The sequence below is a fragment of the Motacilla alba genome, chromosome 5 (genome assembly GCF_015832195.1).
Source record: "Motacilla alba alba isolate MOTALB_02 chromosome 5, Motacilla_alba_V1.0_pri, whole genome shotgun sequence".
NCBI classification, from domain to species: Eukaryota; Metazoa; Chordata; class Aves; order Passeriformes; family Motacillidae; genus Motacilla; species Motacilla alba.
In genome coordinates, this window is record NC_052020.1 from 25,222,363 (window position 1) to 25,242,130 (window position 19,768).

At 45.1% G+C, this 19,768-nt stretch overlaps 2 protein-coding genes and 1 long non-coding RNA gene across 3 annotated transcripts in view; 1 reads left to right on the forward strand and 2 right to left on the reverse strand.

Annotated features, from left to right (window-relative positions):
- RPAP1 (RNA polymerase II associated protein 1) overlaps window positions 1-10,386 on the reverse strand; it is a 47,755-nt gene extending 37,369 nt beyond the window's left edge. Inside the window, exon 1 of the mRNA XM_038138104.1 lies at window positions 9,732-10,386. The gene's annotated coding sequence lies outside the window, so the exon portion shown is untranslated. The remainder of the gene's footprint in view (window positions 1-9,731) is intronic.
- Window positions 6-5,276, forward strand: LOC119701433. The gene is made up of 2 exons (XR_005257073.1): window positions 6-218; window positions 408-5,276. It is a non-coding gene; the product is annotated as an uncharacterized LOC119701433 (long non-coding RNA).
- Window positions 1,947-9,323, reverse strand: LOC119701432. Its single transcript, XM_038138107.1, has 2 exons — window positions 7,487-9,323; window positions 1,947-4,589 (listed from the first exon to the last, which is right to left on the reverse strand). Exon 2 carries the CDS (start codon window positions 4,472-4,474, stop codon window positions 2,774-2,776), a length of 1,701 nt encoding a protein of 566 aa, XP_037994035.1. The 5' UTR covers window positions 4,475-4,589; window positions 7,487-9,323; the 3' UTR covers window positions 1,947-2,773.
- Window positions 10,387-19,768: the final 9,382 nt, after the last annotated feature.

A 19,768-nucleotide genomic window follows, 5' to 3' on the forward strand; every position in this document is an offset into this window, starting at 1 on the left:
CCCGGCCCCCCTGCTGCCGGCGGCGCCCCCGGGCCGCGGTGCAGCGAGCGCGCCCCGCGCTTGTGCGGCCCATGGCAGCCCCGCCGCTGTGACCCTGGCTCCAAACACCGGCCACCTGCAGCCCATAGCGAGCGGCTGCGCGCGCAGAAATGCATTTATGCCCACGCAGGAGCTGTGCCTTGTCAGTACCGGAGGGCGTGGCCCGCCCGAGACCGGAGGTGTTTTGGGAGAGCAGATGCATAAAGCTCAGTGAACGTGGTTGTCATTTATTATTCATAACTGCATGTTTGTAATACGTGCCAAGCTTTATTAGAAACTACACAAGAGCTATCAGAACTTCCGGAAGATTTGATTTTAATGTCGGTTATTGATTTTAGTGCTTGGTCAACTTTCATCTTTTTTTACAGAAAAAGTGATTTTTGGAAGGCACCACAGTTGGTCATCTGGTCCAACCTCCCACCTCAAGCAGGGTCATCCTAGAGCACAGAGCACAGGATTACGTCCAAGTTCCTGAATATCTCCAGTGAGGGGGATTCCACAACCTCTCTGGACAACCTGTTCCGGCGCTCGGTCACAGATACAATAAAGAAGTTCTCCTTCATGTGCAGGTGGAACTTCCTGTGCATCACTTTCTGCCCTTTCTTTATTTGTCCTATTTCTTGGCACCATCAAGAAGGGCTCTGCTCCATCCTCTGACACACTCCCTTGATACACCAATAGGCACTGGTGAGATGAATGAAGATTATATTCCCGGGAAAAGAATTCTCTGAGCATGAGAACAGGCACAGATTCTCACTGGGGCTTTGACTGGACCAGGTGGGCTCATTGTTTGGGAAGGACTCACTACAAAGTGCCCTGATGCTGTAAAAAATTAAGCACTTTTTCACTGTTTGGGACTTTTTAAATATGCCTTTAGAAAGGTGCAATACTACTGAAAAATTACAGCCAGAAACAAACGATGTCCTTTATGACCACTGAAAGCACCTAAATCTCTAGATTTCTGTTCATCTTCACACCATGCATCAGAGCACCACTGGGTTTACAGAAGGGTGGGGCAGAGGCAGTGGTGCAAGCAGAACATTTCTCTCTCTGCCCCTTTGAGGCTTTCCTGGGGCTGAACTTGGGAATGGTTTCCCATGCACCCCATGTGCCCAGTTCAGTTCTCCCAGCTGGACAGTAAGGCAGGGAGTCTGTGGCACTGCTTGCCTTGGAACGTGCTTGGGTGAAGCACTGGGACTGCTTAGGCTGTCTGACAGCTGCTTATGCTTCTGGTTCAAGACAGCCATGAGCATTTTCCCTCCCTGACTCCTCTCACACTGGCTGCACAGCTTCTGTGGCCACACACACGGTGTCTCTTAGCATGCAAGTGAAATGAGGAAATAATCTTTTTTTTGCCAGAAAGACATACAAATAGAATACAAATAGAATATATTTGATTTTAATTACTGCAAGACAGGAATGCTTCCCGTCAAAACTGCCAGACTTCCATGTATCTCTCCTCCATTCTATTAATTATTTACCTTCAGTTTCAATAATAGAGTTAAGGGTACTATATATAGCTTCTGCTCTATCAATAAATCATGCTTGTGTGTCTTCATATTTATCCTATAAAATTATGAGTACCAGCATGCCTACATGGTTTTGCTAAGGAATTCCAGCAACGGAATTCCCAGCAGTGCATGTCTTGGAGTCTTTGGTGATGAACTCAAATATTCCTCACTCAATGAGAGCTATTTTATGAGACCTTTTTATGAGATTTTTTTTTTTAATGAGCTCACCAGTCTTTTCACAAATCCCAACAATCTCCTTCATCCCCTTCTTATAGCTCTGTGCTGATTTAAAACCCAGTGAGAATATTAAACCTACTTGAGCTGCTCCCTTTCCCCTGCCCCCTTCCGGTAGTGGAGGAAACACTAGGAGAGATATAAATTTGAATCACAGTTTACTGAAAAATTGCAATAACCACAACAATATTAATAAAAGAGTGTACAAAAGAGTTTTTTACCCACAAAAGGATATTCACTACTGAACAAACAGAAACACTTCTCAAAGACCACATCCCGTGTGGTTTTCCAAGACTAAGGCAAAATGATGGCTGGCCCTGTGCTGGGCAGCATGGAGTATATGGGAAAACAAAAGCAGAATGCTGGAAAGGCTTGCAATTTAACTTTCCCCACTCAGATTGAAAACAGTAGAGAACAGGGACAAGGCAAAACCTGGTGGAACCTGACAGGGCTCTAAGCAGGTCAGAGGACCCTCCTCCTAGGCCCAACTTTGTGGGAGCAGGACTGGAGAGCTTGGTGGTTCCAGCAGCAGCTCCAGTGGCTGCTGTCACAGCAGCTGAAGCCTGGGCTCCACACGGCTCAGCTGGGCACTGCCATGCTACTGCTTTCTCTCTTTCCTTTTTCTCGGAGCAGCTCCCCAACTCTTGGGCTCACTGGCGCTGTCTTTGAGCACCAAACCAGAAAAGGCACATGCCCGAGCATAGCAAAAGATTCCCACCCTTCTGCTTCCAGCCCCTGACTTCCTCCTGCTCCAACCACAATCTTGCCATGACACAAATGGTATGGAATTATACAGTGCTAGAAATCCTATCCCTTTCCTCTATAACCATAATGAACTCATCACAGTTTGACATGACTTCTTGACCTATCATCAAACCCAAGAATCCACACGGTATCATAAGGTCAATGCACACAAGCCACCTTCCCCATCCCATAAATCCAAGGCACTTTAGTACATGTGATCCACAATCCAGGCTCAGTCCATCAAACTAGTCTTTCAGTTGCATTGCTTGAAACAGTTCTCCCGTTTGCTCAGCAATCTCCTTCATCTTCTGACGTGCCTCTTCTATGGTGGTGGTGGCGTTATGGACAGTGACACAGCATTCTCCAGCCGTTAGGTTTAGCATCCCACACACTCCATTCTCTTTCAACAACAACATATCTATGGCTAATCGGTTCTGCAAAGCCATTTCCGATGCCTGCGGGGCCTGCGCATTCGGTTCCCTGAGTGAGCGTCCAGTCCAGTTATTTAACACATGGACTTGCCTAGTTAAGTTTTCCAAGACATACTTGTGCTGTTGGGTAACTCCACTGGACACAAAAAATGATTCTAAGTCTAAGGCAACATTTTGTCCCCAGGTGTAATAGTCAGGGACTTGAATGCCCCGAATCCACCCTTTTGCATCTGTTGGTTTGTGGATTTCTCTCTGCACTTTGTTGTTACGATAAAGTGTATAATTGAACGTTTTAGATGGACACATGGTAGGAAACCCAATAGTACACTGGAGTCCAGCCATATCATACATGTTCAAGTGGGAATACATTTTCCCATCTGAACATGCCCATACTGTTCCCCGTGGAGCTGGATATTTGGCTTGTGAACACTGATACAGGTCACCTTGGGGAACTTCCTGTGCTTCGCTACTTGAATTCCAGACCCTTCTTCGGTCAGGGCCATGTGTAATGGGAATGCCACAGGATAGTGCTGTCTCTGAATTTTCATAAGACCCATTGCATCGGGTGTCTTGGTTCAGATAGCCGTAGTTGGGATAATCCCAACAGGTACACATGTCCCGGATAAAAGTTCTCAGCTCCGAGATGTACCAGGTTTCTATAGGCTCACCTGCTCCTGTGGTACAATCTAATATACGGGAACAATTCAGAAAGGAGGTCTCTGATTTACTTTGGGTAAGGCTTCTATGGTTCCTCACTTTCCAACAGATGCTCTCTCCATTAGGTAGTATGGTCTGATGGTCCTTACAGTCTGATTTCTCCACTTCCCATTCTACTATCTTCCCTGTGGGCACCCTGGAAGCCCATTGTAGTGTAGATATAGGGTCAAAGATTTGTTTCAGAGACCAGGCCCACTCATAATTTGTTCGGTTAACTTGGTGCACAGTTCCTGGGTTATCTGGGATTTGTATACACCATCCTGCATCCCAATGTAAATTGTACTCATGTTCAAAAAACCCACCCTCAGCAGGAGAATCCCACCACGGTACCACTGTGCAAGGGATAGAAGTGACATTTTGCAATGTCTCAGAAGGGTTGGTGTCTAATGACCGATAGCATGTCTGATTCCATAAATCACTCCAGGAAGAGTCACGTGGGAGCTGGTAAAAGGCGTTCTTGTATTCTACCCATGTCCCATTTGCATCCCACTGTTGTCCTTTCTGGTCTAGGAACTGGGACTCCACCATCCCCCAGGTAACATTTCCTCCTGGTTTTTTAAGGTTATCCAGTTCTCTCGTTAATATGTCCGAAAAATTTAACCAAATCATCATAAATCTAAACCCCTCTGAAGCTGAGTTGGGGAGGTTAATACATATTCCTTGATTGGTATGATTCCAAATATGCATAAATCCTTGTATCAACTCCCAAGCTAAATTTGGTTCAGTACTCTGATTTTCAGTCGCTTGAGACAAAATCATACATCCATAACATAAGAGAAAAAACTTTTCCCACACCATTTTTTTGCTAGTGAAAAGGCAAAATAGGCTTAGCAAAATCAAACTTAAAAATACACAAAATGATCCGTCCACTCAACAGATGAAATCATAGGTCCAGCAGTGGATTTCAGATAATCTGTAAAACATATACATGTATAAAAACAAAACATGATTAAAAGGAGGGAACAATCCACCACCTGGTAGGAGAGTTAAGTGGCTTTTTTAAGGTCGGGGTACCAATCCCACTCTTGGTAATTCTGCCAAAACCAGCTGTCCTAACTCATGGAGAGGATTTGCAGGGTCTTTAGTTTCTTTTGTTCCAGGGAGCATGGGTGGGGATGAAGACAAAAGGCTGTGAGTTATGGGCCCCCATTAACTCCGCAGAAGCTACTGACTCCAGGTACCCCATTTGACACCCTCTCGCCCATCCGGGTTCCTGAGGCTTCAAGTTCCTCTTCAAGAGTCCATTGGTGCATTCAACAACCTCATTTGCCTGGGGGTACTATGGAGTGTGAAAGATACACCAGATTCCTTCATCCTGTGCCCACTCTTGAACCACACTGGTATGGGAGGAAGGATTGTAGGAGAATAGAAATAGTGCTGAAGGCAATCTCCCCCCTGAGCAGTTGCAGCTGTACTAATTACCAAAGAGCAGGAACAGCCCTGCCCTTAATAAGCCACAGCTATGTCCAATAAGGATGGGTGTTATAAAAGAGTGGGTTAGGTGACCAAGAAAAGAGCTGGAGTTTGTTGGCAGTGCTGTAAGGAGGAAGAGGTGGGTGTGCAAGGGACAGTAAGGGTTACACAGCTGTGCAGAAAAAAAGGAGTCAGTGTTGCAAGCAGCTGCCCCTGGAAACTCACAGAGAGAAGGTATGAAAGTTTTACAGTAAGATAATAAACTGGTGCCAAGCACCAATGCCAACAATTGGTGGCCTGTATGGGGCTGAATCTGACAGCCTGGCAGTAAAGTGACTACTGTTGGACTGGAGGGACTGGGGCCATGGCAAATAATTAAACCACAGCTTCAGTCCCTTCACAGTGCTGTGCCCTGCTGCTCTTGCTACTGCCTTAGCTTGAGTGAGCTCTGAAATTACTTGCACCCTGACTTCAGGAAAGGCCCTATATAGTCCACCTGCCAGGTCTCCCAGAGGCCTTTTCTGTGTCCTTAGTGAAGGGATGCCCCCTGCAATGGCTGTTGTTTCTCTAGCCCTGTACAACACTGGCCACAGACTGAGATGACAGTGTTGCACAGTTCCCAAGTGACAGGCCACCCTGTGTTACCAGCTCCCTTAAAAAGATCTTTAAATCCTGAATGGTCTCCCTTGGCATGTAACCACTCTAGCAGATGTTTCCATTTTTCTTCTCCCTTTACTGCGGTATCTGCCACACAGGTCAGTGAATCTACCTGATTATTCAACAGGTGAGCCAGATTATCCCTCTTCTGGTGGGCAGGATTCCATCCCACCAAGAAACACTTCTGCTTAACAAGTTTAGGATGTCTTCCCGTTTCCCTCGCTGCCATACTGGCAACTCAAAAGATCCCCCGCTGCTTTTGTTCACAAAATGGGAGCCACTTTGTGCATCCCTTAAAAACAGCAGTGGGGTTTGTATAAACACTGGTTCTTTAGTGTCAGCCTCTAACAATCACCCTGCTATCGATGTACCTCCCTACCCTGCTAACAATCACATGGCTACCAATTCTCCCATCTGAGCACTTTCTTGTCCCCTTGTCACCATTCTGTCTCTTGAATCAACATGCAGGAACACTCTCAGTATTTCTCTCTCTTTTGGACAATGCCTCAGTGAACCACACACTTCTCAGGTGGGGTTCAAATTGAGGGGTAGGTTTGATATAAGAAGGGAGGCTCCTGGTCCAGTAGAATGCCAGGCAATTCCTGTATTTGGACCACTCTGGGTGCTCCCTCCTCTATCTGAGGCATATGGCAGTGATGATGTAACTGTTCATACCACCTTCTTACTGCTTCTCCCTGCACAACCCCCACACCTGGTGGGGTTCTGGCCAGTATGGGTTTCAAGACCTTGAAAGGTTCCACTAGAATAATTGGTTTCTGCCATATGACTTTTTCAGCTCTCTGTAGAGCTAGACTAGCCACAGAGGCACTTCTACCAAACTGAATAAAGTTTTTTTGCATCTTTAGAGATGTGCAAAAAAAAATCTGACAGGGCAGGTTGGACCCTCAGGTCTCCACTGCCACACGTGCATTGATAATCCATGAATTGCAAAGCCCCATTTGATATGAAGTGGACCTGTTGGATGCATTGGTCCTGAAACCTGATATAACCTAGCCTCAAATATTAACAATTTTAAGATTTCTGCATGGACAGGGATCCAGTCACAGATGGTCCTCTGGTGTGTTAAATCATGATGAGGATGGGCTATGATGGAGAAAACCAGACTGTGGTTTCTCCAAATTACCAGCAGAGCAAGGGCATGTGGTAGCTCCTTCTTCTATCCAGGAATTTCAATTTGCTCAAGGGAAGTAAAAGTTTTGAGGTGAACACAAACTGTTCCTCCCCTCCACCATACTCCCAGAAGCTTTACTTCAGAAGATGGGGTTTGCACCTTTTCTGCTGAAATTTGAAAACCTAAATCTTCAAGGTGAGTAATTATCTCTGTTTGGGTTTGTCCTACTATTGTGGCATTGGGGCAGCCAACCAATATATTGTGAATGTACTGATCTGCTTTAACTCCCTCCATAGGCATCACTACAGAGCATGCTATCTTCTCCAGATCCCAGCATTAACATCCCTGGCAGGATGCAAGAGACTGTCCCCATAGATCTGGACAATGCACTCCCTGACTCTGCTCTCCTTCTCACTCAGATCTCACAAGTGAAAAATGCCTTTCTTCCTCAGGTGGACCTCCTGTTCTCATTCTCTTGCACTGGCTCCTTATTGGCAGAAGCTGTGCTATTTCCAAGCATCTTCAATCACTGCCCAGGACAATTTGGGGTTGAAAAACAACAGTGAGATTTATACAGACTTTCTTACATCGTGCACATGAAAACTCACCAGGAAGGCAACTATTCCACCTCCCACCTACCAGGCAGGAAAATATTGGTGACTCTTGCTCCCCACCTCTGATTCCCAGAGCCTGGGACCAGCAATCCACTTCTCACAGACAGCAAGTAAACTGTTTGCAAAAACATTTCATGCTAATTTCAGCCACTGATCAGCACTAATGCTGCAGACTTGGCACCCTCCCACCCTCGGTATGTTGAAATAGTGTGTGTATATTTGATTTCTTCCACTTTTAAAAACTCAGCAGGACTCAGGCGTGATTTATTAAGAAGTTGGAAAGGAAAAGTGGACTTGGATTTTTAAAATTACTGTTATCTTCCATAGGGATAGGCAGAACACATGAGAAAATGCAAAGCATGGAAGCAAATCCCTGCCCCAATCTCAGACAACAACAGAGTTCAACCATTGTGCAGGTACAGGCACTGCCCTGAAGTCATAGTTTCTCTTATACTATTACCATAATTGATTGTAAAATCTGACTTTGTGGGAAAGATGCTCAGACACAAGGGTTACTGCCTATAGAATTTATGACCTACCCTTGGAATATTTATACTGTTTTCAGGGATCTCATTCTTGACCAAGGCTGGTTAAGTGAGATGCTCTTGGTTCTGAGAGAAAAAAGGGGGCCAGGATGTTTTACATTTGTTTATTGGCTTTATGCAAGGTATTGGTGTAAAACCATCCACCAAAGGCCACTTCAGGGCAGGAAGGAGGACCCTGCTATGGTACCTTGCTACTGTCAGGGAAGGGACTAACACAGAAACACCTGGGATCTCACTGCAGCTCTCACTGATGCTGAGAACGCAGAACCGCTCCATTTCAGCCCACTCCCCTCGCAACTGTTTAGCAAAAACTGAAACCTCCACAGACAGCTCCTTCTCTTTTTTTGCGTACTCCTAGCATAAGCACACACCTACTTGCTGCTTATTTATGGAGCTTGCTGCCACAACGGAGCTCCCACAGCCAGGCTTCACTTGCTTGGACCCTCTTTGATATCCATAAGGAGCGGAACACGCATCCCAAGCCAAGTGTTCCCTGCCCTGTCAGCACAGGCTTCAAAGCCCAGAGGAGGAGGATGCCTGCTTTAACAGGCACAAAGCACACAGTTGGAAGCAAACTGTGCTGCTAAGCTTTCTGCAAGAAGCCTCCTCCACACAGAGCTCTACATACACTTGCCCAAGTCTCTCCCTACCAAAACTTAGTCAAGAAATACAGCGTGTCTTCCAACTGCCTTGGTTTCTCGGGAAAACCGGCAGCACAAGAAGACAACCAAGCAGCCATTGTTAACGAGGTTGGATGTTCTTCCAGGAACCCTCTCCTCAAAGGCTTTCCTTCAATACACGTGGCACCTGCAGACAGAGTGAATGCAGGGAAAACTCTCTGCTTTCTTCTCAGGGCACCTTTTCCCGTGTCCCACGGCAGCCATCGCAGCACATCAGCAACACTCCCTGGGCCATCACGAGTCCTCATTCCTACCCCCAGAGCTCAGAGAAAGCACGCAGGACTAACAAACTCCTGAGGATCAGCACTAACCCCAGCATCCTGCAGCCTCCTTACCTCCAGCCTTGCAACTGCCTACCTAAAAGCTCACCATACACCATCTGTTTGCCCAGAGGCACCTCCAGCCAGCCAGCACAAGCAACACACTGAGATATTGTCCTAGGAACACAGGTAAGGGATCAGAAATGCTGTCCAAGGTCTGTGAGCACTTCTACACTACACAATAAACTTTACACTACATAAAAAACTGTTATGTGGCCAGACTATCATCTGCTGTTGTACACCCTGTCTATATTAAAAGTCTCACAAAAGAGTTTTCTGTCATGGCCTGGTTTTCTGTCATGGCCTGGTTCATTCTCCGCCGTGGAGAATCTGAAAAATCCACCAGCTCTGCAGGAAGTTTTACAGGCGTGGTTGGGAGGAGAGCTCTCAGATTAAAAGAAAACACAAGAGCACAGAAGGCAGTAATGCCACAGATTGTTCAGAGGGCCAAGATCCACTTCTGAATCAACCAACTTTGGTCCAAGTGTGAGGCCGGGCAGGAAGGTCAGTTATGACAGTGAGGGACCCCAAGCACCAGCGCCGCACCAGAGTGTCACAGCGAACGGCGTTTACTTTAGAGAGAAACGGAGCTCCACAATGCTCTCCCAAATGCTTTCCAGCAGCAGCGTTTAAGCTTTGAGGCAAACGCTGCCACGCTGGGCCGCTGCTCTCGGCAGCTCGGGCCGCCACTCACCTGCGCCGGCACCGCGCCGCTCCGCCGGCACCTCCGCCCTCCCCGGGCGGCGCTTCCGCCGCGCCGCCGTCACTTCCGCCGGGCGGCCGGGGCCCCGCTCCCGCAGCTGGATTAACTGAGCGCTCTGGTCGGCTTTTGACGCCTTAATCGCGGCCCTGGTTCCCGGTACTGTGGTTACCGTCGCCCGCTGCTTCCGCCCGGCCCCGGTTCCTGGAGGGACATCCTGCCGCCAGGCCGCCGTCCAGCGAGCTCGCCCAGCGCTTGTGCGGCCCATGGCAGCTCCGCCACGGCCAAACACCGGCCACCTGCATCCCCCAGCGAGCGGCTGCGCACGCACAAAGGCATCTGTGTCCACGCAGGAGCTGTGCCTTGTCATTACGGGAGGGCGCGGCCGGCCCGAGACCGGGGGTGTTTGGGGAGAGCTGATGCATAAAGCCCTGTGAACACGGCTGTAATTTATTATTCATGACCCCCAGCGCTTCATTTCTTATGGCAGTGAGTCCTTCCCAAACAGTGAGCCCACCTGCTCCAGCCCAAGCCCCAGTGAGGATCTGTGCCTGAGGATTCGCTTCCCACGTGAAAAGGCTGAAAGTTGTCCAAGCACTAAAATCAATAACCAACATTAAAATCAAAGCTCCTGCAAGTTCTGACAGCTCTCTCATAATTTCTAATAAAGCTTGGCATACATTAGAAACAATCAGTCATGGTTTTTATCCCTTCAGAAGTCTGCGATACTTAAGCAAAATTACAATGAGGAATAAGTTTTATCCAATATGGTCACTGAAAGCACTTGTATGTATGGAAACAAAGGTAATTCATCCTGTCAGCAGACAGCCAGCCTTAACTGTACTGTCAGGGATACAGGACTGTGATTAACTCATAAAAAATTGAAATTAAAGTTGCCATTTTTTAAATGCTAGGCAGCAAACATCTCCCTCAGCTTCATGTCTTCTGATGAGCAACCATGTTCCTGACATGGTAAAGTTGACAACTGCACTATTTTAGGTCATTGAGCTCTCCTTGAAGTAGGAATTGACTTGAAGATGTCCCATTAGGTGTACTAATTTAACCTTATGATCAGACATATGATTCTGGCAGAGATGTTTAAGCAGTTATTGCTGTTACGTCTGGTGTGCTTACAGATGCTTCTAGCTGGAGGAATGGGTAGATCTGCTCTTAATTACATTTTGGAGATTTTCAGAAGGGAGCCTCGAGAGTGTTTGGAGTGCTTCTCCAGTGCTGCCCTGGCAGATTGCAGTTCATCAGCTGGGGGAGCTCTGCTTTGTGCTCCCTGAAGCAAAAGAAATCATATTAAAGTCAAACCTAGTTCAGGAATAGCAGTGCCTGCTGAGAAATGGAGTGTCAAATGCTCTATTCACTGAAAATAACTGCTACCCTACCACCACCATCTGCCACTTAATACTGTTGTTCCCAATTTATGCTGGTTTGGGAAACACTTTGAAATAATTGTGCAGGTTTCTTGCAGTTAAACTTCAAGAGCAGCAGCTTCTCATCCTTTTTCTGTGGAACCACCCACCATCCTGATGGCTCCAGGACTGTTGCTAGCACAGGTCTGGCTGATTGAAGTGAGGAGTTCAAGGTGTCCTTTGGCTCCTAGTTCCCTTTTGTAATCATTGTTTCTGGAGCAGTGAAGGTCAGGTGGGGCTGCTCCAAAATCTATTGAACTCAACAGATTGTGCCTCTGATTGAAGCAAAATGACAAACCAAGTTTTTAGGTTTTGCACTACTCATCTTCACACCATGCATCAGAGCACCACTGGGTTTACAGAAGGGTGGGGCAGAGGCAGTGGTGCAAGCAGAACATTTCTCTCTCTGCCCCTTTGAGGCTTTCCTGGGGCTGAACTTGGGAATGGTTTCCCATGCACCCCATGTGCCCAGTTCAGTTCTCCCAGCTGGACAGTAAGGCAGGGAGTCTGTGGCACTGCTTGCCTTGGAACGTGCTTGGGTGAAGCACTGGGACTGCTTAGGCTGTCTGACAGCTGCTTATGCTTCTGGTTCAAGACAGCCATGAGCATTTTCCCTCCCTGACTCCTCTCACACTGGCTGCACAGCTTCTGTGGCCACACACACGGTGTCTCTTAGCATGCAAGTGAAATGAGGAAATAATCTTTTTTGCCAGAAAGACATACAAATAGAATACAAATAGAATATATTTGATTTTAATTACTGCAAGACAGGAATGCTTCCCGTCAAAACTGCCAGACTTCCATGTATCTCTCCTCCATTCTATTAATTATTTACCTTCAGTTTCAATAATAGAGTTAAGGGTACTATATATAGCTTCTGCTCTATCAATAAATCATGCTTGTGTGTCTTCATATTTATCCTATAAAATTATGAGTACCAGCATGCCAACATGGTTTTGCTAAGGAATTCCAGCAACGGAATTCCCAGCAGTGCATGTCTTGGAGTCTTTGGTGGTGAACTCAAATATTCCTCACTCAATGAGAGCTATTTTGTAAGATTTTAAAAGATTGTCAGTCTTCTCACAAGTCCTCTCATCTCAAAAATCTCAAAATCTCTCTCATTCCTTCTTCTACCTTGCCACAAGCCAGTTTCACATGGCTTTCTAAAACATGGGTTTGGTCTTCCAAAGCAGAGAGAGGCAGGAGTGCCTACAGCTGAATGCTTTCTCACTGGATGATAACAGGGAAGGGATCAAAACTACAAAAAAAAAAATATGGCAGCACCCTTGGTGGGATTAGAAAGGTAAATCTGCAAATCTAGCAGTATTATCTATGTTGCAGAGATGACAAATATTAAGATGAGCTTTTTAAGAGAAGGTGACCATGGAAGCAGATAATTCTTCAGCCGAGAAGACAGAAACTGAAGTTGAGAACAGAGCAGCTGGAGAGCAGCGTGGTGGGCAGCATGCAGGTCTGCTAGTGAATGGAAAACAAAATATCATAAGGGATCAGTCCAAGATATAAATCTTACTTTTGTTAGCTTTTTTAAAAGTTTATGTACTTTTGGGGTGGAACCCTGGCATTCCATGACAGCAACACCCCACTGAGTAAAGGGCATCCCTGGGACTAGGTGAAGCAGGGATATTTTAAATCAAATCTCTGCTTTTTCACCAATAAAAACCACACATGCATACTCAATGTGAAGTGATTTAACCATGTGAGAGGAAAGGATTGTGTATTTTAAAAACCCAAAACTGCAGAGTATTTACTCATCCCTAGTAATGCATCTGCCAAACATTATGTTGTCTTTTGACAGTTAGTATGGGATTTCCTCTTTATTGTTTTTTTCATCAGTTGTTTCTATAGAAATGCCACTTTTATCAGACTAGATGAAAATATCCTGAAATAACACACCTCTTCAGCAAATACAGATATTTCTTGCTCAGTCTATATATTGTATCCCTATCATACTGGGTTTTCCTCTCCTCACTACAGCATCAAAATGAAAACGAGTTAAAAGTGAGTCATTGTACAGCAGGGACTCCAGAGAACAGACTCCTCTGGAAATTGGAATAGGCAGTCAAGCAAATGTATTTCTCAAGCCAGGTCATTCAGACACTGCCTCTGAAGTGTGTTGCAGGTGAAAATCCGTATTTGCACAGATGGTGAATGTGTTGTCATTGACAGTCACTGCTTCACAGAAGGCTTAAATGAAAATGGTCTTGAGCTGACCCTGCCTGACAATGCCCTCTGCCCCTGCTATCAATGAGGAAAAGAACATTTCTGAAATCCAGCTTCTCTGGGCTGAGGACAGTGTCTCCCTTGGCTGCTGCTGTGGGATCTATCTGACAAAATCTGAGTGACGTAGTCAATGCATTCAAATCTACTGTCATAGACTTTAAAGGAAGCCTGTCAAAGTGCCTAAGCCTGAGATTTCAAGCAATTTGAGACAGTTTAAAGCCCTGGATATGCTCACATGATTATCTCCGTGGCAAATCTCCTGAAGAACTTCCTGGTTTATTGGCATTAGAATTTGTTCCTTTCTTCTTTTCCAGTTATTTACTGTTGTATCATGGGGAAAACCTTATACCTTTGCACCTGAACAGGATGAGAGTGATGTGTACATGCTTTATCCAAAATCCATCTGTACTAGTCAGCATATGTACTGAACGGAGTGCCAGGGGAAGCTCATCTCTCCCAGGCTTTAACTCTCACACCTTGGGAACAGAAAGCATGGCCTGTGCAATGCTCTTGCTTTAGGAAAAGACTTTTATGAGGGCAGATAACGATAGGACAAGGTGAAATGGCTTTAAACTGACAGGAGATATGTTTAGATTAGATATTAGGAAAAAATTATTCACTGTAAGAGTGGTGATGCACTGGAACAGGTTGGCCAGACAAGCCGTGGATGCCCCATCCCTGCAAGTGTTCAAGGCCAGGTTGGATGAGGCTTTGAGCAATCTCCTCTTGTGGAAGGTGTCCCTGCCCATGGCAGGGTGGGTGGAACTAGGTGATCTTTAAAGGCTCTTCCAGCCCAAAGCCTACAATGATTCTGTGAATATTCGATGTAGATGCCTGCACAGCAGCAGTTCCTACTGCCAGTGGACCCAAGCCTGAAGTACTCAACTCTGAATAGCTGTGCTAATGCAGCTAGATCTGCCAAGAGTTTTTAACAGTGATGATCACGATGTCCTGATGATTTAAGCGATCTGGCAGAACTAACTGCAGTCACACAGAGCTGGGTTTTCACCTTCATCTTTGGAAATGTAAAGGGCTGTGATGGGTAACTGCGCCTCGTCTTCTTAAGTACTTTTCCATGAGTCTTTATTAGGCCACAGCAGGTTTCTGATTTCCTCAGGAGTGATGTGAAAAGCTGTGGGTTCCCAGAGGAGCATGCCAGTGGCATGCATTTCTGCTTCTCACATGGCAACACACTGCTTCACCCAGCTTTCTGGTAGGGAGAAACAAGCAGCCTAATGAGAAACAAAAGGACAGCCTAGCAAAGTGGAAGAGATACCTGTGAGAGAGGTAGTCTAAGGAAGCTAGCAGGACTGTATTGTTATCACATGAAATATCTAATGCCTAGAGATGGCTTCGATACATTATGCTGCATCGCTTTAAAATTCTCATGCCACCATATAAATAGAATAAATTACTTTGCCAGCCTTCCACAGATTAGGAGCTTGCACGCTGTATTTCCAGAGGCTCAGTGCTTGTGAGGTTTGGTATATGCATGGCAGCAGGACAGGACTGTTCTCTCACTGTGGTATTTGGTGATGGAAGTGAAGTCAGCAGAAAGCTTCACCTGTACATGCTTTTGTACCAGGCTGATATGTAGACATCTTTCTAGAGTAATCTCTTATTTTTTGCCTGACAACAAGTTCTCTTCAATGTTGTGGGTTGTTTTTTCTTTTTAATTTCTTTTCAGAGGCATTTATAGCTATTGTGATCTCTCATTACAGTTGCCTAAATCAGGAACAAAGAAGATGATAGTGACCAAAGTAACCCTTCCTGATAGTGGCAAGTAGTACCCTACCATTAGCAACACCAATATTTAAAAGCCCATTTCTTCTGCAGCACAGTTTCAGGAAAAATGGCAGAGATCACTGCAGTGCTTGCTCAGTGTCACCGTGTGGGCACACTGATTGCTCAAATGCATGTGTTGCACCTTTCCATTACAGTTTGTCACTGAGGGCCATGCTTTTTAAAAGTCTGTTTGGCACTGGACAGCAGCCCTGAGTGCTGGCAGACTGCCTTCTAGAGACATACAGCAGCAGCAACTGCCCAGCTTTCTTCCCATGGGAAAATGTTGGTAACTTTCCAAATTATCGACTTGGCTCTGGAATGACACTGACCAGATGGATGTTTTGCATCAGAAATCATGAGCTGTGGAGTTTAATGGATGGATTTGGGCCTCTGAGTTCAACTTGGGAAAGAAGTTGACCAAGCCCCATGATGGTTAGGTATTTCCTAATAAGAAAGAAACGTATTTCCTCATCTTCCAGCCACACATACAATATTTTGGTGCTTGGACCTGTTGGTGATTTGCCTAGCCTAGGATGATGCCTCTGGTCAGCCACTGTGCCTGAGAACCTCTCTTTCTTTAGAAAAGATGACAAAATGTTGAAACAGATTCTTTCACTGATATTCCCTTTGATTTACAAAGCCCTGCAGTGCCATGGAGGAAAGATCTGGGGGCTCAGATTTCTGTTTTTACAATATTTGTAAAAAGAGTTTTGTCTCATTTTCTCCAAAACATTTTGTGGACAGAACCTTGCTAGCATTCGGCTGAGCTACCAAGTCCCACTGAAAAGCAGGGTGCATCAGCTTAGGCTTAGAATGACATGAGCAGCAAGCACCAGCCTCAGAGGGTGCTGGTAGACTATCATAGACATGACCTTTTGCTGCTGCCTGTCTGCACACCTGGAACAGGAACTGTCAATACCTGCAGGAAACAACACCCTTCTGCACACAGAAGGGCAGAGGCACATCTAGATCCCTCAGGGTGCCCATGGCCCTTCCTGTCCTATCTGGGGTTGGGAGTGTCTGTTCCATCAGTGGAGGCTGATGAAGCAGAACAAAAGAGATGTTGGATTATGCTTCAATACAGCAGAGGAATAGCCTTTGCTTACTCCAAAGTGCTGCTTGGGAACAACTCAAGACAATGCTGTGAGGGGAGATGATGCTCTTGGTGACAGTGATAGGGAAAGAACTAGAAAAGATTTCTCAGGACTTAAAGGTTGAAAAATCTGGGAAACAAGTTGGGAGAGTAGTGATTGTTCAGGTATTGGAAATAGCACCTCAGAAGGAGTAAGATAAGGGAAAGAGAGAACTAGGAGACAGGTGCCAAATTTGAAAGACACAAGCCAGAGAAATAGATGAGAGGAGAGAACATTTCATTCTGAAAAGAAAGAGCAAATGTCAGTGCAAATTCTGGCATATCTGTGCAATGTGGCAGTTCCATTACTAAATCTAAAGATTGAGCAGAGGCATCACTGCCACCAGGAAAGAGATGGCAGGAGACAGGGCACAGACATCTGAGAGAACAAGGGGGAAGCAAAAAGCCTAAAGTAGAGATGGTTTGTTAAAACTCAAGCCCCTCGGAACACCAAGGCTGCTGTTTACAGCAGGGGTGCCTCTGTGCCAGGGTGGTACCAATACCACGTGGCTTATTTCATGCTGGTAATTGGAAAGGCATCACATGACAACGGTCTGGTGGCTCATCCCACTGTGATCCTCGGAGCTGTGATCATCACAGTCATTGTCAGAATGCCCCTCAATATACGGCATCCTTTGTGAGAACCAAGAGCTCAGAGCATGCAAAGCCTTTACAGCCTAAGAGCCAGTATCGCCTTTGTCCTCTTTTCCTTCAAGAAGGCAGCAAACTACAAGCACTGGAGGATGTAATCCAAGTGCTAATAAATTATTGATGTCTCCCTTCAGCTTTTTACTTACTAAAAGGATATCAAAGCTCATTTTGTGAATGGTCCAGACAGATTCTCTTTTGCTATATCCACAATTTGATTCACAAATATTTCACTAAGCGTTAATATTGAAACAACATAGTGTTCTCTCTTTACAGGTTTAGCAAAAGATAATAGGTGTGTTTTGGATTACACACTCATAAATAGATACAGTGATATGACACTTGTAACTGCAATAGATGTTTGATTTTGTGATCTTAAAAAGGCCGAGTTTATTATTAACTAGAAATGCACTTTTTTTTTAATATTGAAAGCCTGTTGAGATCACAGTATTTAGTCCTTGCAGATAGTTGCATAGTTCTTTGGCAGGACATACAAGTCATAGGATGGTAAGACGTATTTTATATTTAGCAATAGCTCCTCTCTTCCAATATGCCTGTGTGCATAAATGAACTAACTAACATTCTGTATTGGAAATAATCTTTACATTACTGTCAGCTTTGGGGCAGTATGTAGCACTTCCTTAACTGCATCTATTAATTTACGCTGGTTTTGGAGCAGCAGAGAAGTAATTTGAAGCAGTCTTACTGCAATTTGCTGGGTAGGAATCTCCCCAAAACAGAAGGCTTTATTTTTCTCTTTTGTTAAGTATTTTACCAGCTTTGATGGCCAGAAATGCTCAGGATCTTCATAGTTGTCTCATCTTAAAGAAAGACACCAGGCTTCCAGGTATATCTTCAAAATGGTACCAGATCTTTGTAAATTTAACCCAAATGCCATCTCTCACTAAACAACAGAGCAAAATTCTGCCTGCTAAGTCAGTGCAATGGTCCAGCTAAGCTCAGAGAAAAGATTATAAACATTTTTACAGTGGCATGCTCTGAATGACAAGGTGCTGATCTTAAACCGACACAAACTGCAGTTCCTGACTGCACCAGTTTCTTCTTGCTCTGAATAGAGGCAGCAAAGCTACACACGCATGTTGTTTCTTTCCTTGCTGGCTGTTTAGAAAGATTGAGTGACCAGGCACAAAGCCCCGAAGAGAGAGCTGATTTTTGCAATATTATATACATATTTTGCAAGCCAGACCACAAACTGCTTATCACATTTTTGATGCTATATATATAAATATTCATAATTAATCTGTGTTAAAATAGAGTATAAAGCTTCTAAAGAAGAAAAATAGCCCCTTCAGGCATCTCATAGCAGTGACACTGATCCTCTCCATTTCTGAAATTAAAAAATGAGCTTCTTTGCATAGATTTTGCAGTAGTCCCTTGAGCTTCCTTTTTTGCCCTGATCCTTCAGTTTATGAGGGTGACCTTGATAGCAGAGATTGATACTGAATCTGGAGCTACAGAGGTGGAAACAAAGGCACCTGGTGAGAGATGACATTTCCAAAGCTTAAATCTCAGGGATAGTAACTTTCATTTTCCCTTCTCCAGATCTCTTTCATCTCTAGGCTTTTTTCCTATGTTTTAGCTTCAGGTACCAGCAGAATTCTGATGGTATGGCAGGTGGGAAGATGTATATGGATGTGCCTTGCAGATCGAAAGCCTCAGTTCAACTGGGGGCTACATATCCTCAAAGGTGGAAGGGCCAATTAGCCAGTCCTTGGGACTGCTGGCAGCTGTAGCCAAACAGCAATCAGGATTGGTTTAGATGATAAATCACAGTTCATTCAACATCAAAAACAGAGTGACTGTGGAATTGAAAATAAATTCATGAAGCTGTTCAGGCATCACTGAAGTCCAGTGGGTATTAGATGTATTTAATAAATAAAAGCAACCATTTGGACTGGGATGGCAGACAAATCTGACAGGCTGAGCTCTGCCAGGTCTTTGTTTTCTTTCCTTGCCTGACTCAGCTTTTGGATAGGATGCTCTTACTCCTGGGTTGTGTGGCTTGCCAAGCTGACACCTTTCTGGTGCACAGCCTCACCCTACTGCCTGTACAAATGGGGGCCCCATCTTCTGAAAATTGTCAACCTTTTTCCTTACTGAACGGGGATGCTTCTTCATGCTGCCCTGTGATACACTCAAGCCCATTTCTTCTATCTCCTTCCATGTTGCCTTTTATTAGGGTTTTTAAACAGTCCTTACAAATAAAATTTGGCCCAAATATGAAGTTGATTCCCAGTCTCTCGGTGCACAGTTTTCTGGCTTGGCACATTTCCCTTCTAACCACAACACCTCATCATGCCCCAGCACCCATTCCATAGCATATTTAAGGGTCACTAAAACCATCTAGATAAATAAATATGAGCTGACAATAAACACTTTTAATATCTCTCTTGCTCTATAGATCTTGGTGTGTATGTCACAGGCACTCCTTATGCATTCTTTTTGGTTCCTTTCTGTGTCCTGGATGTGACCCACTCCATGCCAATCTGCTGATTATCTTATCCTCCAGAGATGTCCCATTGTACCACTTACAGAAAGGAAGCTGAGTATTTTAAATGTGCAATCTCATGTGATTTATAAACCTGTATATAAAGTCCCTTCCACTGCGCATCTCACAGCTCCTCTCCAGGTCTGAGAGAAGTAAAAGCCAGACTGCTTTGAACATATGTACTGGATGCAGCCAAACAAATGCCATTTCTGCCAGGAGAAGATGCCTTTGGGGCAGGGCAAGGCACATGAATCGGTAACTACAGTGGCAGTCGCTGCACTGCAGTGTAATCCAG